General features: G+C 41.3%; 1 protein-coding gene across 2 annotated transcripts in view; it reads left to right on the plus strand.

Moving 5' to 3' along the window:
* Nucleotides 1-22021, plus strand: part of LOC113016477 (zinc finger protein GLI2-like) — a 93901-nt gene extending 71880 nt beyond the window's left edge. For both annotated transcript variants that reach the window (XM_026159321.2, XM_026159322.2), the window contains exons 6-14: nt 3534-3735; nt 4163-4355; nt 6740-6850; nt 8689-8829; nt 12824-12973; nt 13538-13702; nt 14484-14762; nt 17935-18286; nt 19252-22021. In XM_026159321.2, the coding sequence (XP_026015106.1) occupies nt 3534-3735; nt 4163-4355; nt 6740-6850; nt 8689-8829; nt 12824-12973; nt 13538-13702; nt 14484-14762; nt 17935-18286; nt 19252-21278 (3620 nt within the window). In that variant the 3' untranslated portion in view covers nt 21279-22021. The remainder of the gene's footprint in view (nt 1-3533; nt 3736-4162; nt 4356-6739; nt 6851-8688; nt 8830-12823; nt 12974-13537; nt 13703-14483; nt 14763-17934; nt 18287-19251) is intronic.
* The last annotated feature ends 1499 nt before the right edge of the window (nt 22022-23520 follow it).

The raw sequence follows: 23520 nt of genomic DNA on the forward strand, positions 1-23520 counted from the left end.
CCATGCCAGAAATACATGGGTGACATCATAGTGGCTACTGACATCTTTTATATACAGTTTGTGGGGATTGACTCACTCTGACTTCATAGGAAAAAAATATCTATAGTCTCAGGCTGAATCGTTTAAAATCTGTTTATTTACTTATGTCACATTAAACATTATTATTTAACCATAACACCTAAATACAGTCAGTGTGCTTCTCATTGTCTTCTGGACTAGCTGGTTAGGAAAAAAATGACAATTAAGCATGCAATGAGTTCTGTATGTCCGCCCAGTGTTACAACTTAAAGAAAAAGGAAGTTTGGAGCCTGTTTTACCTGCCTGAAGAAGAGTTTTGTTGTCTGAATTTACATGTCAGAGCTGAGATCGATCAGATGGTTCTGCATACATTTCCTTGCAGTTGAAATCAATTCTTTGTAAATTGCCCTCATTTAGCATCGTGAAGTCCAACCCAGACTGGGTGATGTTTATCTGGAGTAATTACGAGGAATTATTGCGGGAAGATTGATTGGTCGTGTCTGAATCTTAATGAGGTCGCCACATGTGGGCAGATGTGAGAGCTGCATTGGATTTCATGCAGACACATGTTTGGACTAAAGACTAAAGTTGTGAAATGTAATGATCAGACAGCTGCAGAGGAGGCTAATTCCCTGCTTCACTCTAAGGCCTGTGAGAATTGAAATGAGGGTTTTTCTCCAAAAGAAAACTTGGGAAAAAAACCATGTATTTGTCTGTAATTTAAGCCCTTCTCATGTTAATTTTTTAAAACAATAAACAGCCAGTACATGTTGACCTCTGTCAAACTCTCCCAAATCCAACCAAGAAACACATTGATTAAAAAATGTCCCTAATTTTTCTGATTTACGCAGAAGTCAGTTTTATTGATTACTGTTTAAACAGCACCAAATACATGTCAACGCTGTGATGCTGGGGATATGTTTCCCTCATTCTTCACCTTTGTGTCAGCCCATTAAGGACACATTTCATTGCAGTGCATTTGTATAAAATACAACCCATTACAGATGGTAAAGTGACCTGCCTGTGAGTATCAGGGATGTCTCAGTAGGATGAGGCACTTTGGGTACTCAAAGATTACACACATCAACCGAGCAACAGCACCTTTCAACCACCAAACAAACAGTTTCATATAGATGCATGTAAATTATGGTTTAACTACAGTTCTAAATGTGCCATCAAGGGACTAAGTCCTGTTATTAGCATATTAGCTTCCTTGTAAGAAAAACAAATTATTTACTGATGCTTCTTATCTACATGGACATAATAAATGTGGGGTCCTTTGTCCATTTGCTCAAATTGATTGAGTGCCATTGTGATGACAGCTGTTTTTAGATTAAAGGTATTGACCAGTGTCAGTGTTTTAGTCTCTGTGTTGGCTTTTTTCAAGACAGAAATGAACCTATCAGAATGACAGGGTAAGTTATCAGCTAACACAGACACCGATTCTTCCTAATTAAAAGCCAAATAAAATCAGAATTTTACTAAAACTGGAGGGATGGTCTGTTAGTACAATAACCACACAATAAGCCATATTATCTGTCAGATGATCATATGAAAAGTGCACCAGAAGGAACAAACTGATCGCAGCTTATAACTGTATGCTGATGATCTGATTTTATTTATTACCAAAATTAAACAAATCCTTTTAAACTTGGTCTAGAGGTCCATTCAGGAACATAGCAGACAGTTAGCAGCTAAAGCCCCTGTCAGTCAAGGCGGCACGACCTAATAATGCCGATGTCATGGTCCTGGGCCATGTTGGCCCAGTATTCTTAGTTTTCGTGTGTTTTGTATTTTGTTCTTTATTTATGCCGTGGTTCCTAGGTTGTTCTGTTAAGATGTTCCTTATTTGATTACCCCCTGTGTGCCCCTCTGTGTATCTGTGAGCCCTCGTTTCCCCTCCTTGTGTTTTCCCCAGCCCGTTATGTCTGTGCTCTCCCCGTGCTCTCTCTCTCCTCCTGTCTGAACCTCTGTGTACTTCCTGTTTTACTTTGACAGTCTCTTGTCAGTATGCGTCATGTTGTGTTCACTCCTGCCCTGTCTCATTACGATTATCTGTCAGCTGTGTTCCCCGTGTGCTCCCACTTCCCTCGTTAACCCTCTGTGTATTTATGTCTGTGTCTCCCTCATGACTGTGTGCCCCTCCGTGTTTCCTCGTGAGTCAGTTCCTTTATGACTTCACAGTTTAGTTTCATATTATTTTGTATCGCCTTAACTTCCGTCAGCAATAAAACTGTGTTTTGAGTTCATTCCTGCCTCCGTGAGCTTGCGTTTGGGTCCTCATCCTGCCTGCACACAGCCTAAACATGACAGCCTTAATGCAATTTAAATAGGTGAATTATAAAAAAAAAATTATTCCCCTGTATAGTTGTCATGAGGGCAAATTAACTACATAGGCTAAAAATGTTTTTTTTATTAAGCTGTAAACACATTTATTTCTGCTGGAACTAAAGAAATTAAGTTGGACATTTTAAGTTTTGGAGCCCACCTCTAGTGGACATTAGCGGACCGGTTTATGTCCGACAATATTTTCACCTTTAAGGTGTTGCGGATAAATACAAAAAAATAAAGCCAGTATTGGTACCAAAAAAACAGAAGATTTATTCATAACACATGGGAAAAGACCCAGGGAAACCGAGTTAATGATAAAAATGATTAACAAAAATAACGATAAAAAAAACCCATACATTTCACACCCGAGCCTCAACTCTCGCGGCCCGGTATCAAACGACTCACAGACTGGTCCCCCGGGGTTGGGGACCGCTGACTTAGACTGTACAGTAAAGACAGTTTTCATATAATGTTATGCAAATCAGCGTCAGCATGCATAACTGTTAAAGCCAGGTGGCATCAGTGTTATACTTTATTCCCTATGTAAAGACAAACTGAAACCCAGCCTGCAACTATTTGAATTCTCCCTCCACTGAAAGTGTTCTTTACTTATTTTAGGAAAGTAGGGAGTTGTAAAGCGAAATACCCTGAAAACATGGTGATTCTTCTCAGTGTTGTGCAATCAAACAACAACTAACCCCCTCGACCCTTCTCCATTTAAAATTTGTGTCACTGGGACAGATCCAGTCGGATGTAGGTCACTTATTCCAGACGATTGCTTCTACAGTGTAATTCCTGCATCCTTGAGGCTTGAGTTTATTGTCTAATATCTACAGTAATATCTGCCAGGCTCTGTTTGTGTCAGTGAAGAGATAGTTTACTATATTCGCTGTGAGCACTTATTGATAGGGCTGTTGTGAGTCCGCGGGGTTTTGGGTGTCACAGCGATGCTGCAGCAGCATCCATCACAGCAAGCATGCACTTCCACCCTCACCGCTTTAATGCCTCCGCCCCAAAATAGCACAAACAGCAGACACAGGCTGATTCTAAGTAGACTGCATTCAGGTGGAGAGTGACTCGTTAGATTTAAGAGTCTTTCCTTTAGACTCCTCTCACTGCTAACCTACATGTTACCAGTGTGATGGATAATATCACCTGTTCACCCACCTGTGTGTCATCCACAGTGTCGCGGTTCTCAAGCCCCAGACTGACGCCGCGGCTCAGCAGGAAAAGGGCGCTGTCTATCTCGCCGCTGTCCGACGCCAGCATCGACCTCCAGACGATGATCCGCACCTCGCCCAACTCCCTGGTGGCATACATCAACAATTCACGCTCCAGCTCGGCCGCCAGCAGCTCCTACGGACACCTGTCGGTCGGCGGGCTCAGGTATCCGCACCCACACTGATGTCAGATAACGTAACACCTGGATCTGTCACTCAAAGGTTCAGTTCCACTGAACTTAAACCTTCTCATGAGACAAGTTTTGATTCTTTATCTCAATCACTGAACCCTTGCAGTGTTTGATCGCCTTCTCAGACTGAACAGGTTTATTCCAGCTCAGGTGTCTGATTTTCTCTCTCTCTCTCCTGATTGGTTGTTATGTTGCAGAAGGGAAAAGCCACAAAGTTTTTTCTTCTTTCTTTCTGATTTTCATTTTTAATTTTATTTCCTCAAATAATTAAAGAATGGAGGTTAACTGCACAGTAAACCAAAGTTTAATTTATTCATTGTAAATATAAGTATCAAGTTTTATGTTTACCGCTGAGATTCTCTTTTATACAAAAATCCTTTATACAAAAATTTCCTCTTGCAGCCCGCCCTTCCCCTTCCCTCACCCCATCAATCCCATGGCCTACCAGCAGCTCCTCTCCCAGCAGCGAGGCCTCAGCGCCTTCGGCCACACTCCGCCCCTCATCCAGCCGCCGCCCACCTTCACCACCCGCCAGGGGGCCCTCGGCCTCTCCTCACTTCCTGCCTCCACCCACAACAGCGACCTGGTATCCAAGGTAAAGGGGCAAGGGTTTGATTCCACTTCGCATCATTTTCTCCATTTCATTGCCCCTCGCCGTCCTGCTTTCCTGTGTGATCTGTCATGTCCTCTCCAGTACAGGAGAAAAAAACTAATTTACAGAAATGAAAGAGGAGTTTGTGCTAAAGGAAGCTGTTCTGTACCTTTAAAACCATCAAATATGGTATCACACAGGGATAAATGTAAGAACCGGTGCACTTTATTTTAGAAGTACTGCAAGTGATTTTATTAATTCATTTAGTTTCTACACAAAGTCATATTTGCTGATAATTTTAGGTTCAGGTTAGTATCAGGATGCAGGTTAGAAATGATTTTTGTATTGTGTGGATGTTATTTGATGTCTGCGCTCCACGTGCTCTGGACCTTTTATGGAGTTCTGCTTCACAGATGGCTTGATTGAATTATTGATTGATTGATTAACTGGTGTGTGACTAAAATTAAACACATCCACATTTCTGAGGAATGCTCAAAGCTGAGAATTTAGTCTAAAAAAAATTTTCCTGTAACTTGATTCAGTTTTTTTCCTTTTCAGTATATTTTCCAGTCTTCACATATTTATATGTGTCTATAGAAGATGCTGTCATATTGATTTGGACAGAATTTAGCAGCAGTTTCTGTTAGAAACAAGTTCAAATAATCTTGAAGTGAATGAGAGCTTTTGGTTTTCCACCTCTTTTAAAGAAAAAATGCTTTTTAAAGATTTAAAAAAAAAAAAAAATTGCTAAAAAAGCCCTACTTGTTCTTTTTTGTTTAACTTGTCACATAGGACCTGGTTCTGGATTCATTTTTCAGAAGTAATAATCTAATTTCTATTTTTTGTTGATTTTCAGCATTAAACTCTTTTTATTTGTTGCTAGTAAGGATTATTATTTTTTCATTTTTGTACTCAGTTTCTGGTAGTCGCTGCATTTTCCTTCTATAAAAGTCATTTTTTAAGCACATTTTCACTGGTTCAGTAACATCAGCTCTGTTGACACATTCTTATAAGGCTGTTGTTAATTTTCTATTTTGACTAAGCAGACGTAAAATGTTTATTCTTACAGTATGACAGCTTCTTAGGTGGAAGTCATAAACACACTGACATCTGAATACTGTCATTACTAGATATTGTAGATTTCTTATACATTTTTATTTCTTTTGCCGTTTTAAAAAACAAGACTGTAAACATCTGCCTCGTATATTTGAATCAGTATTTAAAGTTCTTCAAACAAAAGACAGTTTTGTCTGGTTTGAGTTTAAATAAACAGAGAAAATAATATAAGTTTAAGACAGCTGTAAGCTGACAGAGTTTTGTGTACTCGAAGCTTTCTGGATGATTGAAGCCTCTGATTTCTGTGCGGTTGCAGGAAATTCCCCCTTTTTGTTCCCCAGGTATTTTTCTCCATGCCAGCTGCTGAAATAACTGTTTAGCCGAACCCTGAATTTTGCAGCTCCGGTTTCCAGCTGTTTGTTCTCACTGTAGATTTTGTTTGTCATCATCCCGCCCTCCGCTCGCTCACCGGGTCACGGCGCTCTCAGTGTTTTTATTTGCGGTGTCAGCCTCCGCACATGCTCGGTAAACTCTCGGGGGCAAACCCATCATTTCTCTACTCCAACACTTGGTTTCTCTGTCTAATCTGGTCGTTTAATCTCGGAGTCTGGCTCAGATTACAGATGTTTGTGTGAGAGGTTAGGAAGGGCATCGTGTAGATCCTGCAGAAGGGAACAGGGGCCGGTGATTTGCCTTGTGTTATATTTTGAATTGGATTTGCCTTTTTTAGAGAGTTTTTCAGCTGAGAATATGAATTACTCTATGATAAATATAGAAATGTTTGCATAGTTTAATTTTTGTTCTAGTGGGGTTTTGTCTTGGTTGCTTGTTGTTGTTGTTGTTGTTGTTGTCACTATTTCATATAAATAATATTAAATCTACTCCACAGGGTGACACCATATTAATGCAAAAAATGTTAAATTTCAACTTAAATGCACTTAAAGTAAGTTAGTGTAATTTATATAACCCAGTATCACATGTAAAACAGCATAAAAACAATAAATAAATACAGTAAGAAAAAGTATTAAGTTAGAAAGTAAGAAAATTACAAATTAAAACAAACAAAAAATAAAATAAATAACAATAAATATATACACAAACAGAAGGAGAACAGCAGATAAATCACTCAAAATAGTAATATTGTCCTCCACGGGCTTCCGTACATCTTGAACTTTAGGTTACAGTAACCCTCCTGTAAAAATATGATTATTGTGCAGGAGTAACAGGATTTTTACTGGAGATAAACTTTTACTTCAATTCATTTAAATCCGTTCTAGATGTTCTTGCATAACATCTAAAGGTGTCTGATCCTGAATCTTTCCCCTCCTCAGAACCACAGAGGCGACTCGGCCGTCAGCAGCACAGTTGACCCTATGAACACCAAAAGGTCAAAGGTCAAGCCTGAAGCAGAAGGACTGAGGCCATCGTCTCCCTGTTCACCGGTACGAAAGAATAAGAGAAAAATGTGTTTTACTGCTTTGCATCAGGGTTATATGGAGTAAAATGACCTTTAAGTTAACTGAGACTTGAACTGTAAATAGATAATTTGCTCAACAAAGTCTGAACGTAGTTTCAGGAGTGAGTACTCTTTAGAAAGAGGCATTGTGTGGAAAGACGGGACTTAGTTTTGAAAGAAACTTTGGCGCCACTCATTAACAATGCTTTTAAAAAAGTCACGACCTTTTGTAATGAGTAATCAGATGTTTGTAAAATCAGGACCTTTTTTGGATCATGAGGTGACGTTTTTGGACTGTTTTGAGAAGCGTGGGAGTTTGGACAGGAAAGTGGGAACATTTGTTTGCCTTCACTCTCTGTGTCCTGATCCGTGGCCCCTGATGCGCCACAGCCTCCTGTGACCTTCTTGTAAATCGCATCTCGGATACAGAAAAACTCCACATGATAAGAGCTTTGCATCCATTCGTTTGGCTCCCCCTCCCTCTCCCTCCGCGGCCACTGTAAACTGTGCCAGAGCACTTCATTTTCATGAAATATTGGCCGGGCTTTATTGTCATGTGAGGAGCCTTTTCCTCTTCCTTTTGACAAATTTGCGGCTTCTCTCCGATAGCGAGGCAGGTTTGGGCGTGATGCATGGGGACGGCGGTGCGCGCAGTCGTCTTGGGGCCACCAGAATTGATGAAGATCGCGTGCGTGGGGCAGAGACAAACATGCTGCAGTCAGCACCTTGTGTGTCAGTGTGTGTGTGCGTCTTTGTGTTGGTGGAAGTGTACCGGGAGCCACGTGGGACAAACTACGTGTCAGTTTGTGTCTCAGACATGTGTGAGCGTCCCTGTACATTTGTCTTGGTGAGGACACTGAGCAGGAGAACATTTTAAACAGTGACACTTCCAGGAAGTGGGGACATCTGAGGAAAGTTTCAATTTTTTACAAAGTTGTGAACTGGAAAGTCTGGTAATTTTTTGGAACGCGAATATATATATATATATATATATATATATATATATATATATATATATATATATATATATATATATATATATATATATATATATATATATATATATATATATATATATATATATATATATATATATATATATATATATATATATATATATATATATATATCATTTGGTTGGAATAATTGATCACAACTCTGGGACATTCTTTGATTTTTGTCAAAGTTGTGAAAGGAAAAGTGGGAACAATTTTGGAAATTCTGGAAGTTTTTTAGACAGTGAAAACTGGGGAAAGTGGAGGCGATATTTAGAAAACAGGGAAAGCTTTTATCAAACTGAAAGAACTGTTTGAGAAACACAGTTTCTCAACAGGTTTACCAGATTTGCCGCTGTTGAAGACGAGCCCGGACGCCTGATCACACACTCAGAAACACAAAGCTGACAATGTGAGATTTCAGTGTTTGGTTCATTTACGTTCACGCTGCTGAATTACAAGCTAACGTGGAGTTGTAAACAGAAGTCACGCGTGTGTGTTTGTGGTTGAGGTTGTCAAAACAAATCTGATGCCAACCTCTTCAACTTCAGTGAAGCATGATGGAGCGGTGCGAGCTTTAATCTGTAATTTACCATCTCTGGTGTTCGTGGCAGGTAAAACATATGAACAAACAGCTGAATGTGACTCCTAACAGCTGGGCAGTAAACGCTTCCACATGTGCTTGGTGCAAACAAGCCCTCAGATGAAGGCGAGAAAACGTGCTTATTTCAGTTCGAATAAATAACTCTCGGTGTTTTTCATTTATATTGAGAAAAATAAAGGACAGCTTGACATGTGTTTAACAGTGTTCGGTCTGGATTCTCTACAGAACCATCACAGTGGCTTGTTGGACCTGAAGGATGACGTGGATCGGGACGATTGTAAGCAGGAGCCCGAGGCTGTTTACGAAACCAACTGCCACTGGGAAGGCTGCACCAAAGAGTACGACACGCAGGACCAGCTGGTCCACGTAAGTGTGCGACTGCAAAAAAACCACCGTCTGCAAACTGATAAATATTCTGACATCTCAACACCTTTGCTAACCTAAAAGAAATGAAGCTGACAGAAAGATTTGTCCTGAAACCATAAAAATCAGGCCAATGAAAACCCTATCTGCCTCTTGAATAAATACCATATGATCAATGTAGCTTCTGAAAACTCAGATAAAGATATTAAATCTAGACTATTAGAGTTTGGTTTGGCTCAGTTGTGGTTAAAAATCAATCAGTTTAAATTCCAACAATGAGAATGTCAAATCTGAATGTTATTAGTCATTTTTTCTTGCATCATTCACACATCATGCACCAAGCACTCATTTAAAACAAAAGTAAAATATGAAGGTCCCAGAAAGTTGATTCTGTTCATCTGGACATAGCTTTTTCAGTGGGGGAAGATATCAAATATGATAGATAACTGCGACTCAAACTGTATTCTATATGAAACTCTGTTGTTGCTTAACAGGTTAAAATGACTCCTGTTTAGACTGGTGACCTTGGTTGGGTTCCTCTTGTGGCAGCCAAACTATGGTCTCCTTAAACCTGACCAAACAAAAATTAGAACCATAAAAATTATGATCGTCACATATTATATACAAACCTCAGTTTCCCTGTGAACATCCAACACATTGTTATGCCACAGCATGAACTACTGCCATTCTGGCAGATACTGCTGCTGACAAAGAGAGAAGTACTGCCCATGATTCAATAGCTTGTTGAACCACCTTCAGCACCAATAACTTGAGGTAATGGTTTGCTGTATGACTTTATCGGTCTTTCACATCATCGTGGAGTCAATCTTCTTTGCAACATTACTTCAGTACATTGACTTTTGCCACTGAAACACCTTTATCATTGTCTTTTTCAGTCATTCTGTTGTATATTTGATGCTGTTCTTGGGATCATTGTATGCTTTACCCATCAAACAAAAGGCTCACATTTGACTCTGGAATACTTTGGTATACAGAAGAGTTCATAGTTGACTTGATGGCTGCAGGGTGTGCAGACTGCTGTGTTTAGTTTTGTGCATTACGACCAAACGTCTCCATTATGGTCTGACCTATCCAAAGGACATTGTTGCTGAACTTTTTTGTTTTGTTCAATGCAACATTATAAACCTAAGCTTGTTCAGTCTTTTTCTAAGTGTGCTGTCATGAGCTTTAACATTCAACATGCTAACTGAGGCCTGTAGAGTCTGAGATGTACCTCTGAGATGTATTGCACGTCTGATCTTGCTGGGATTCCCAGTCCTGGATAGTAGTATTGTGTAGTATTGTGTTAATACACACCTGAATGCTGCACATCAGAAAACTGACAAAACCTCTGCTTTTGTAGAGGTGCTCTAGCTTGATGATGATCAGTTAATCGAGCTAATTTACTTTCTCACTTAATTTCAGTGGAAGCAGTGAGCTTGTGCTTAGTTTTTCACAGGACAGCAGAGAGTCTCCAGTTTTGCAGATGATAAATCATTTGAAATTTGGCCTGCTAAGTTACCAGATGGTTTGGATGGCTAGCTGACCTTTTCCACTCAAGAGATGGAATACTAGTGTTAGCTTTATGGCTGTAAAAAACAATCTGCATTAGCTGTGTTCTCCTACCTAGAGAAATAAGTTAACTAAATATAACAGCAACATTACTTCGATACAAATAAGAGTTGAACGTAGGTGCTGTAATGTCTCCTATTTGGTCCTGACATTATGAAGCTGCAAGTTTAATGCCGACCTTACTGGAAGACAACTCGGGATCAAATTTGATACTGAAAATGAGAAAATCTGCCCTGAAACAAGGGAAATAAAATCTTTTAATTCCTAAAAACTAAATGTTGACTTTCTGTTCCAAAGGTCAGGAATGAGCTCTTTGATCATCTACGTGAACATCTACCTGGACACTGAAAACAACCTCTGTGTTCATTCAGTTCTTGTACATGCTTGTTTTGAGTTTTTCCTCTGGCTGACGAGCTGACCTCCAAACCATCATCGCTTTCATTTTTTCTCATCGCAGCACGCAGAGTCTTGGCTGAAAGGGTCTTAGGCATTCCTCAGTTGCAGTGAAGCAGAGAGAGAAAAGAGGCAGCAGAGTGAGGAGGATTAGTGAGGGTCCTGCAGGGCTGGGAGGCTGCTGTCCATCATTCATTAAACCCCGATTCTTCTGTCCATCTGAGGAAAGTCTCACATAAACCAGCTCTGTGACCGTTTACAGACTTTTAAAGCTGCTATGTGTGGCATTTTCAAACACCGGAGCTTCAGATTCAACATGATTCTGATGCTTTGATCGCAGCGCTGTAAACAAATGAGTCTGTGGTCGAGGTAATTGTCAGCTGTGCCCTTGTTTTTTACAAATCGAGACCACATTTCCTGTAAACTTCATTAGATCCTATCCTCTCCCTGGCAGAGCTCCACTCATTTGTTTTCTTTAGATTCAAGGGTAAACATGTGAGGAATCATTTTTCCATTGATCAGTAACATGATCAAAACCTGTGCTCACTGGCTGTATCTGCATACAAAGACACAGCATGGAGGTGGAAAGTGGATGGATACACTAGTCTTTACCGCGAGATATCAGCAGGTGACTCATCCTAACACCACTAATATCAGTCCTGTGGCTTCTCAGAGGAATTTGGTTAAATCAGTACTTTATGTAATTGAAGGAAGTTTTTTGGGGGACTTGTCTGGAATAAATCATGTAAGCATATTTCCCAACATTGCTGGCAGCTTATTTAAAGGAAGAATTCATCTCAAAATCCATTTTACATATTTTTCTTCTGATCTGTAGTGATGCTCGTCCGTCTAGATAGTTTAGGCGTGAGTCGTCCAGTTTTTGGGACATCAGCAATTTTGGCTTTTTGAAACCAAATGCTTGACTTTAATTTGGGATCATAGTTTACATCATCAAATCACCAACCTTCTGATTAGCAGATGACCCAACTTTAGTCATAAATACAACAATCCTCAGACCAGTAAACGCAGTGATATTCTTAAAAAAAAACTAAATTTGGACTTATTCATTTCCATCAAAGTGAGCAGTTGGAGACAGCCAGAACAGTCACAGGTTCACGATCCCTACTTTATGCTCTCTGTTATTAAAAATCCACAACTGTGTAGGGGCTACAGCATGTGGGAACTATTTTCTTTCACTGTCTACATCCACTACACATAGGAAGATTGTGGCTCACCTAAAGGTGCACACGACATCCTTACACAAATATATGCACGATTCCTTCTGCACAGTGACACATATAGCAAATGTTATTTGGTAGAAAAAAATAGTTGATGCCTGTAGTGATTTCTGAAAAGAGACAGTCATCGGGTCTTCAAGTGCATTTTACTTTAACTATACTGGTGAAAAGGCAGAATTTCTGACAGCTGATAGCTTTAAAACAGATACCAAATCAAACTAGAGCATGAGGAAAGAATAGATCATTTATTTTGGGGTTGAACGGTCCTTAAAAGAGGAAGTCAAGCAGTTGTAATCACGAAAATAATTGTGTTTGTGCAAATATTACAACAAACTGTCTTCCGCTTGGGTTAGATAATCAGGTAAGTCAATAACCTTCCACGGGAGGCTCTATTGAGTTTTTGAGGGCATTTTATTCTCTCAAAAATCTGTTAAAGCAGGAATAAATTTGAGGTTTCAAAGACACATAAGAGAGAAAAAGGTCAATTTTGAATACACTCACAATAAAAGGATGAAGCTTGTCGAAAATGCTAAGAAAAAATATGATTTATTTTAAGAAGAAATGGTTTTTAGTGAGCTGTCTGATTTCGCTCTTTAACCCATGTTCATTTCCACTGTCGCAGGCAGTCTACGTATTCCCAATTAGACTTTCATCTGCTGCAGCCTTCCTTTGAGATTTCCGCTGATAAGATGGATTTCCACAGAAACATTAAACCGGGAACAACGTGGGAGCCTCTTAGTGGACAGCTCTCCCCAGAAAACCCTCTCATTTCTCTGTGTGTGTGTGTCCCACAGCACATCAATAACGACCACATCCACGGAGAGAAGAAGGAGTTCGTGTGCCGCTGGGAGGACTGTTCGCGGGAGCAGAAGCCCTTCAAAGCTCAGTACATGCTGGTGGTTCACATGCGCCGACACACGGGGGAGAAACCACACAAGTGCACGGTGGGTAACGGATGGCCTCTGCGCCCTCTTCAGGCTCCCACAGGGCCCCTCATGCTTTCTAAACACCAGCAACTGCACATATGCACACATCTGGAAAACACACAGATTTCTTCAGACTTCCTCTTACTGAAGCATTCATCATTTTACTGTCAGATTAAAAGAATTTATACCCAAACAACATCTGTAAACCCCTGGTTTTGACCCAAACCCCAGTTGATGGATTTATAACCTGTAACAGTATATTTAAGTTTTGTTCCAAAAAAATTGCTAAACTGCTGCTTTGCAACCAACTGGTCTCCAACTGGTTTTTCTGCCTGTGTGACTGAAGCTTTAATCATAATTATCAGTCTCACGATATGATTTAAAGTCTTTACTTGTATAAATAGAAGTGAATATCTACTTTTAAAGTACCACACAAATATTAGGATGTCCACTATGAAGGCCTTGTGTTACCCTGTTGGTTATTTAACTGTTTATCCAGACAGTTATCTGTGTTTTGTCTTTATTTTTTTGCTGCCATTTGTTTGTTAGAGTCACTTAATTATTTCCTGTCTTCCTGTGCAGTTTGAGGGATGCTCTAAGGCCTACTCCCGCCTGGAGAATCTAAAAACCCACCTGCGCTCGCACACCGGCGAGAAGCCATACGTCTGCGAGCACGAAGGATGCAACAAAGCCTTTTCAAACGCCTCGGACCGGGCCAAGCACCAGAACCGGACGCACTCGAACGAGGTACAAAAGACTTCTCCGCTCACTGAAACTTCACACAGACTCTCTTATGGAGCTGCATAACAAATTCTCTCAGAGCGCTGCGATTGAAGTGGTGGAGATGTGAGGCTGCAGGTAGTGACAGCAGTTCACCTCCGCCTCAGGTGAGCTGAAGGCTTCATGTTGGGCAGCAGGTTTGTTCCTTTGTGTCTGTACGAAGTGGTGCCGGCACCCTTTGTGTCCCCCTGTGCAAGTCTTGCAGACATTTGTGAGTAAATAATGAGGTGGAGGCATAATGAGCTCCACGGCCCACAATGCATTAGGGCGAATCATGCTTGCCGCCCCTGCAGGAGCCAGACCACCTGCAGGAGCAGAAAATGAATCCTGGCAGTGTTTCAGAGCGCTCAGTGGGACTGCAGAGTGGGAATTCGGCATCGCTGCAACAGCCCACGGTCACACTGAGCTGCTCACATGCAGCTCAGATACAACTCAATAAAAAAAGGTCCGCAGCATTAGAGAGGGAGTTAAAACCTGCAGGTTGCCTCTGACTGCTGAGGAATCCCAAAGTCACTGATTGTTTCTGCTGATTTCCTCATTAAACGTTCAGTGCTAACAGCTGTTGACAGCAGATCTGCACAGCCTGCTGGAGTCACAGTTCACTATGTACCCTCACAGTGAATATGCAGGCTCTAATGACCGTATATATAAAGATGGATGTGGCCACCATAACATTTGGGAACTGCAGTTTTCGGTAGTTTTCAGTCTTTTATTTCAGCATTGAATGATTTTTTCTCTGCACCTACAGAAACCTTACGTATGTAAGATCCCCGGGTGCACCAAGCGCTACACCGATCCCAGCTCTCTCAGGAAGCACGTGAAGACAGTGCACGGCCCTGAGGCCCACGTCACCAAGAAGCAGCGCAGCGACCTGCCACCCAGACCACTGCCACCCCGGGAGAACAGCGAGAATGAGACGGGTCCAAGAGAGCGAACCCACAGGGAAGACAAAATATTGGACAACAGCTCCCCCAGAGGTGTGGAGGACTACCTGCAGGTCAAATCCATCAAGACAGAAAACTCTATGGTAAGACCGCTCAAATCTGCACACACACACACAGGGGCACAAAGTTAGACGAGTTATGTACTGCATGCTGACTTTACTACACAGCTTTTGATTCTAACAACTCTAGTATAAACCTCTTTTGTTTAATGAAGTATTTCTCTTATTTCTCTTCTTTTAGTCCAGCATGCCTTTTTGTTCTAACCTTTCTTCAGCTTCCTTCCTCATTGTTTTCATTTCTCTCTCCTTTCTGACTTTCCTTATGGACAGACCTTACTGAGGTGAGCTCATCTGTGGCTTATAACTATTGTACATTATTTAAAGTCCTTTTTATTTACCATCTTTCAACTTCCTTCCTTTCCATTGCACTGATTCACTTCCAAAATTACATTATGACCAAAGAACAGCAGCTTCAAAGTCCCAAACACCTCCAGATTTATTCTCCCCACTCTTGTTGTAAAGCCATCTTGAGTTATGCCTCATTACCCTCTCCCATTCCTTTCCTCATTTTCATTCCAAGGTGCCAGATTTTCTTGTAATGTTTTAAAGTGGCCGTGAGCAATATTAGTTCAGGCTCTTTGAAGGTCTTTCAATTTTTTTTTAAACACTGGCTACTTTTTCATTAATTTTAATTCCATTCCTTGTACCTGTCCATTTCCAGAGGATTGTTAACTCTCAACAGAAGAAACAGTGTTGTGTCTACACCAGGGTTGTCCTTGATCCAACACAGCTGATTTAAATGGCTAAATGACGTCAACATGTCTTGAAGTTCTCCAGAGGGCTGGTAATGAACTAATTATTTGATTCAGGTGTGCTGACACAGGGTGTCAGCACACCTGAATCAAACAAGTTAACAAAGAACACATTTTGAATTGCATCTTTGGCCACTTTATTACGAGCTGCCTGTCACATAAACACATAATTTATGTGCCAAAGACAGACCAAAACAAAATAGAATTTTTGCACCAAGGTGATTCCCAAAGAGCTATTAGCTGAAAACTTGTCATAACTCATCATGGTGTGCAGTGTGTCCTTGAAAATATTAAGATGTATGTGGCCCTTCACTGAAGCCTCATCAGAAATGGTCTCAGTGGAAGTTTGGCTGATAAGAAGCCATTTTTAATGAAGGGGACCAAGGAGCAAAGACTGAGGCTGGATTATACAAGATCTGGACTGAAAATCAGCAGCAGCTCTGATAGAGTGATGAATCCAAATAAAAAAATCTGTGGTGAAAATCATTATCAGTATGTACAGATGTGGTCAGGTACAACAGTGAGTGTCTACAGACATCTGTAAAACACGGTGGAGGCTCTGTCATGGTTTTGGGCTACATATAACTCAGTGGTGTTGGAGATCTTGTCAAAATTGATGAGATATGAACAGAGAAAAGTACCATCAAACTGTGATCCACAATGCAATATTTTTTGAAAAGCATCTGATTGATATAAGCACCTTTTTCAGCATGATGATCCCAAACACACTACCAGTGCAGTAAAAGAAACCCACGGTGCAGCACTATCAGTCATTAATGAAATGACAAGAAACCTTTCCAGCTCATTTGAATTGCCGTATGCTTTATTTCCATTTACGAGTCCAGTTGTTCCCCTTTTCCTAGCTAAGTCTAAAGAAATGATGTGAGGCTCAAGACTTTTGCACAGTACTGTATAATCAAAAAATGGTCACATTTCATAAACCGTTGATTTATGCAAGTGTGCAACAGACTTGTGTGTAATCACGTTGAGTCAGGTTCAGAAGTTTTGTTTTTAGCAACTGCAGTATAATCTAAACAACTTGAAATACTGCTAGAAATACTTTAAGTCTCATGCTTTTCTTTTTAATGCTGGTATTCCAGCAAGACAAACAGAGCATTTTATTGATAAAACTGCAGTTTTTTTCACTGTAATTTTCTTGATGAGACTATAACTTGCCATATATTTGCCACCATTTCCATAGGCTTTAAATATAAAATGGATGAAGCCACTACCCAAAAAATAAACTCTGTAATTTCACTCATCAAAACAGCCAAATGTGTCAGATAATGGCAACTAAAACATGCCAAAAGGCACACAAAACACAAACATGGTGGAAAGGTCAATTTCATTGACTCCAAAGCACTGGGCTTAACCTCTGGCATGGGGGCTGGTCCTTGATTAACGTCTGAGAAGCCCTGCCCTATTTCAGTAACAGCTGTTTAAAGTACCAAAAGTCAAGAAGGACTATAATCCTTTTCAGGGTAGAATATTAAAAACAACTCTACATTGCCTAATCTCTTATTGAAGTAGCTTTTCTTGGGGGTTTTTTTGTTTTTTTTAATGGGATTTGTTTAATTTGTATAATTAAATTGGAATTAATTGCATCCAGTTAGTTTCTGAGATTTTAGTCATCTGAAACAAGCAGGGAGTTATTTATGCATGACGTTGTTATCTCGAAATGATACGGTGTACATTTTTCCATTACACAGGATTACATTCACAGCAGAGACCTATCAAACACCCATCACAGACCATGATAAAAGTCACTCCTGGATGAATATTCAACCACTGGGAATTGGTTGTGCAAACTGAGCCAACCAGCAAGCTGTGATCAAGACAGCTTTTTTAGCAGCGAATATATTAGAGACTGCAAGGAAACAGGCCAGGCAGTGGATATACACCGTCTAATCATTGCTGTCCTTAGTCCGACTGGAGAGGTTTGTCATCATGTTAAACCCTCTGTTAACTCGAATTTGATGTAAACAAAACTAACATCGAAAGATATAGTTGTGAAGGTAAGAGAACAACAAGCTTCACCTAAATGCTTGAGCAGCCTCCACCCTGACAGTTGATTTTTTGGAGAGGGAAATGTGATCACATGTTGTGATGATTGGCCCGGCGCTCTGGCTCAGGCTCAAGCAGCCTTTCATCCTGCCCATTTCTAATTCACAGACAGACTAAGACAGTCTGTAATCTGTGGTGCGCCCCCACCTCTTCACCCCCATCCCCAAAAAACACACTCATTATTTACAATTAAGCTGGGGGAGGATAAAAGACTCACTGATTCACTGTTTTTCATGCCATGTTAACCACTGTCCCATTTTTGTTCTACTACAGAAAAGCTGTTTTTAGGACAAACTATTGTGTCTCTTTCTGTTTTGCTCATGTTCTTTTTTTTAAATCTCATTTTCTGCATTCCTTCTCTTTCTCTTCCTTCTTCACAGATGTATCAGTCCAGCCCTGGTGGTCAGTCATCATGTAGCAGCGAACCATCACCACTTGGCAGTGCCACCAACAATGACAGTGGAGTAGAGATGGCGGCGCACAGCGGGGGGAGCCTAGGGGACCTCAGCACCCTGGATGACCTGCCGTTTGTGGAGTCCTTGGGCTTTGAAGATTCCACCAGTGGGGTCGCAGCGGTGGGTCTTCGCTTTAGAAAGCAATTCAGCACCAGCCAGCGCCTGGAGCATCTCAAGAAGGAGAAACTGAAGACAGTGAGGGACTCCTGCCAGTGGACCAACAACCCAACACCACCTGTGGTCCTCGGGACGAAGCTCCCACCCATACTGGCAGGCGGTGAGTTGATAGAAAGTCTAGATTAAAGCTGCTTTGACAGTTATTCACTTCACTTCAACCTTTCACTAAAAATATAGAAACTTTTCCATAGTTAACACTTTTCTTAGGTGATTTGGTTTCCAATCCAAGAACTAATTAGTAAGCAGGTGGACACTTTACTTTAACGTTTCCCACACATGAATAGACTTGGACAGGACTTTACTTGGACAATCCTCCTATAACCGTGCAGAAGAACTGAGTGTGAAGGTTGAAACTGTCAGTTTACTAGATCCATCTTTGTTCCATCCTCATCCATGGCCATAAGCTGTAGGTAGAAACAATAGGATCATGGATATGTGCTGAGCTTCCTTAGCACTTTGTCTGAGACCAGCTTTGGAGGTGATGAGCTCAGTCATTTAGGAGAAGATTAATAAAATGAACATGATTACATGGAGTCCTTCCCTGGTACCCAAAGTATCTGACTGGACACCTGAGAGAGATGTTTCAAGTATGTCCAACCAAGGCAGACCCAGGGATCCTTCACATTATTCAGGTGCTTTTCCAGTTCTGAGTGGTAGTCCTTCTACTCTGGAGGATGGAGGTTTATGCTGCTGTGCTGAACTCACTGAAGCTGCAGAGCACAACAAAGGACTTTCATCAAGACCATGGACTAGAATGAGAAACTGCCCAGTGAGCTATCTGAATATTGATCTGTTTTTTATTGCGGAAAAAGTATATGTGGTATTACTTGTGGCATTAATTGACGTAGAAAGAGCAGGTGCACCTTCTTTCATATGAACACATACACCCACTGCCCCCTCAGATAGAATCTAATTCAATGAAACGCACTACATTTGGTCCACCAGCAAGTTCCTAGTATTTTATGTTTGTTCGATTGAGTTTAAAAATACCTGAAAAAAAGCTCCACAAGCTTGACAAAGTAGCTCTAGATCTAGAGTTTCTCATTCTCGTCTGTTTGTTCACAGGTTCCCTCCTGGAGAGCCAAAATATGGGTGGGGGTCCGGCGTCCTTCCCTGGTTCTAGCTTTGGTGAACTGAGCTCTAGTAAAATGACTGTGCTAGAAAACCTTTCCGAGAGACGTGATAGCACTTCCAGCACCTTGAGCTCAGTCTACACCCTCAGTCGCCGCTCCTCAGGCATCTCCCCTTGTTTCTCCAGTCGGCGCTCCAGCCAGGCCTCACAATTTGGTGCCAACCGCCCCAGCAACATCAGCTCTGCGGACTCCTACGACCCCATCTCTGCCGACATCTCACGGCGTTCAAGTCAGGCTAGTCAGTGTGGTGGGAGTGGCGGAGGAGCAGGAGTGTTTGGAGCAGTGGGTCTTCCCAGCCCTCTGAGCCTGACCCCAGCCCAACACTACCGTCTCAAGGCAAAATATGCAGCTGCCACTGGGGGCGTACCACCTACACCTCTTCCATATATGGACCAAATGTGTCTGCAATCCCATGCAGCCCTGTATGAGGACTCCCAGAAACCCTCCACCAACAAAGGCCTACCTTTCAGACAGTACAGCAGCTATGCCACAAGAAGTTTGATGCCCCACGAAGTCCCATCTAACATCCCCCGTCGAGCCAGTGACCCTGTGAGACAGGTTGCCCCAGAAACTTTAAACCAGTCGCAGTTGCACCGCTACAACAGCATGGGCACGCTGAGTGGAAGGGTGACAATCCAGCCTTGTCCACCTCCTGCAGCAGATCACCGACGTTTATCTCAGCAAGACTGTCATCGATCAGATGGAGGTCTTCACCGTTACCCTTATAGTCTGCGACCACCAAGCATTTCAGAGAATGCTACCATGGAGACAACAAGTCACATCCCTGATAATGGAGACAAGACAAATGAAGATTTCCAAGGAGCCTCGGCTATCCAGCAGCAGCACTTCAGTCAGAGAAGGATGGCTATTGTGAATCTGCTCTCACAGATTTTACCCACTTCGAGGAATAGTCCAGGTCAACAGCAACAGATGTGTCCACCTTCGCCATCCAATGTTCCAGCAAGTTCAGGACTCATGGATGCCTCCCAGGAGTACTCCAGACTACAGGTTCGAGGGAACCTGGCTGTGCTCCAGCAAAACCACAATTTTGGATCTCTTAGCAACCATTTCAGCTCCAACCAGCAGTTGAATCAGAACCTCACAATGCAGCAGAGGTACATTCAGCTGAACTCCGAGCCAGGAGCAAACTGCCTCCAGCAACAAGGATTCCAGCAGCCATCGAATCTCAATGAAGCCCTGTTAATTGAAGGCATCCAGCCCTATGACAGGAATGGTAACACCACCTATAAGCCTTGCATTAACACCATTAGTGGGAGCAACTGCAAACAGGAGTCATGTGACATGGAGACCTTTGACTTGCACTTTGCTGATGCTGGATTTCAGCCTGTGCAGATAAAAATTGAACACACTGACACATCAATATGTAACATGAACTCCCCAAATCCCTCACAAGTTGGAAATCAGAACAATTTTCAGCCAAGGCCACCAACCGAACCGAGATCTCTGAACAAGAACCCTTCAGTTCCAAAAGTTACGCAGCAAATGATGCAAGCTGCTAATGCTAACTCCGAATTATCCACTGCTGGAGTTTTAGGACTTCACCGCAGCAATAATGCTAATGACAATGCCTTGTACTACACAGGGCAGATTCAAGTATATGAGCCTAATGGTAATGTAAACTGTAACAAGGTGGTGCCTCCCACTTCAAGCGCCAATCAGACGGCAAGAACCAGTGACTGTACCACAGCACTGGAGCAGGCCCAAATAGACTTTGATTGCATGCTGGATGATGGGGATCACTCCAGCCTCGTGTCGGGAACGCTAAGTCCAGGTCTGCTCCAGAGTTTGTCCCAGAGCTCCTCTCGCCTCACGACGCCCAGGAACTCGGTCACGTTGCCTTCGGTGCCTGCGGGGACAGGGAACATGGCCATCGGGGACATGAGCTCACTGCTGACTGCTCTAGCAGAGGAGAGCAAGTTCCTCAACTTGATGTCTTAGCCTCAAACTGTGTGCAGACATTTTGAACCCCTGATGCAGAATAACCCTTCAACCCTGCAGTTGGAATTGGTGTGATTGTGAGCTGAAAGCTTCTGTAGCCTGCCTGTTGTTTCCTTGTACAGTCTTGTTTATGAATTATTTAAAATGGCAGTTTTTTTAGTCTTTTCAAAAAGCCATATCATTCTTTTTTCTTTTTTTTTTGCCTTAGGTAGCAAAAATGATGAACAAGGGAGTTTATTCAGTTGTTGTACAGGTCTGCAGTAAGATCAGTTTACTAAGTGCCTGCCTCAGATACAACAAACACATGTTGTGCGTATAGTTATATTCAAAAAACGTGCAAATTCAACCAGGTAATTATCTGTGTACTCAATTAAAACCTTTCACACTGTAAATTACTTGAGTTCAACTTTAATATTTGTCAAGGAGAAAACAGTTCACTATTCTTTTTTTTCCATCTATCATCAAGTTTACAGCCACTTCCCTTGGTGAGCTGTGATTTGATTGCTGCATTGCTGCTGAGATTAACTGTGGCATCTCAGATTTGGGCATCAGAGACTTGATTTGTGACTGGAATTATTGATAACTTGGCCGTGCTGTCACAGAGAGAAGAGGAGAAGACTTCAGAGCAGAGACTCAAGCTTTCTTCTTTTTTACACTGTTGAAAACAGTTTGTTGTGCTCGTTATATGTAAATATCCTTTGTATATTTCTAAGAAATACAGTATTGACTTTGATTTTTTTAAATGCATGTGTTTTGTGTTGTCCTTCCAGCCCAGGTTATCCACAGCAGAATCAGAAATACATTTTTTTTCAGTATCTAAAAAAAACTATTTGGCTGTAGTTTAGGAAACACTATGCAATGCCATGCAAAGAGCAATATTAATGTTTAAAATGCACCTACTAAGCCAATTTCAAGCATTTTTTTTCCTGGGCCCAACAGAAGACTTTGAAAGCAGGCCAATTGAGCTTGTATGTCTATAATTGCCTGGGTTACTGACATCCACTCTCTCTAACATCATAAAGATCTAAGAGTAGAAAAATAATGTATGAAACAGAGCGTTTGGAGCAATCTGAAGCCTCAGCCTTTGGCTGACTGGGATTACTTTAGCCATGATTAACTTAAGCATCCAATATTCCAACAAAATATAAATGATAGTCCTAAAAATGTCGTTTTAATGTGTATTGTAGGGCTTAAGGACCATTTTTGTAACAATTAAAGAAACCAACTGAGCCCAACCAGGTCTTTATGATGTTTGCAGAGCTATACAATGTCAAACTTTTATTCTCATAAATGTGATTGTCACAAGCCATTCCAACAAGATATTTAGTTTATTAGTAAATATATAGATATATAGATATAAATCCAAGATATCTCTAGAAAATACCAAAGGTTTGTATCCAGCTCAGTTTGTATTTAGCTCAAAGTGTGCCTGATTTAAGCTGTTTTCACACATGATGGTGTGGGGAGAAGTTACATGTAGCACAAAATAATCAACTTCCGACCTATTCTCACTGCTGAAAGAACTCTGGTTTGGTCAAGGTAGCGATCATGACAGCATGCAAGGTGCAGCACACATTATCAGTACCACTGAGCGAACTGGCTTCTTACCTACGCATTGATCACATTCTCAAACAAGACTGGCTGATGTAAACTGTGACTCCTTTCGACATTTGCATTTTCACAATCTCTAATCCCTAGAGATGTTCAGGGCTGGAGTGTTTAAGATGTTTTAAAATGGTTCTGCTTTAATGTAAGCGTTTGCTTTTGTTTTTTGCAGGATGGTCTCTAAAGTTGGTTTGTACCACAGTCCTGAACTTTGCAAGGCATTACAATTATTTGGCAGGGGTGGGCAACTCATTTCTTCAAGGGGTCACATGAGAAACTGGGGTTGTTGTGAAGGGGCTCTACTGGTGGACCTATTAGTCCTCCTAAACAGTCCCAGTTTTTCATGTGGCTCCTTGGGAAAATGAATTGCCCACCCCTGAAGTCCAACAAAATAGGACTAGACAGTCTTTAACCTTTTCACGTTCACATAATTAAGACCATATAATGTCCCACACACCCACGTGAGATAATCCAATCCAATCCAATCCAACTTTATTTATATAGCACTTTTAAAAACAACAAAGTTGACCAAAGTGCTTTCCAATAATAAAACAGAGATAAAGCAAGTCTAGAGCATTAACACCAAGCAAGTGGCCATCATAAGTTATTTTTTACAACTCACTTGTTTAAATGTTAT

This window comes from Astatotilapia calliptera, chromosome 23, assembly GCF_964374335.1.
Source record: "Astatotilapia calliptera chromosome 23, fAstCal68.1, whole genome shotgun sequence".
NCBI classification, from domain to species: Eukaryota; Metazoa; Chordata; class Actinopteri; order Cichliformes; family Cichlidae; genus Astatotilapia; species Astatotilapia calliptera.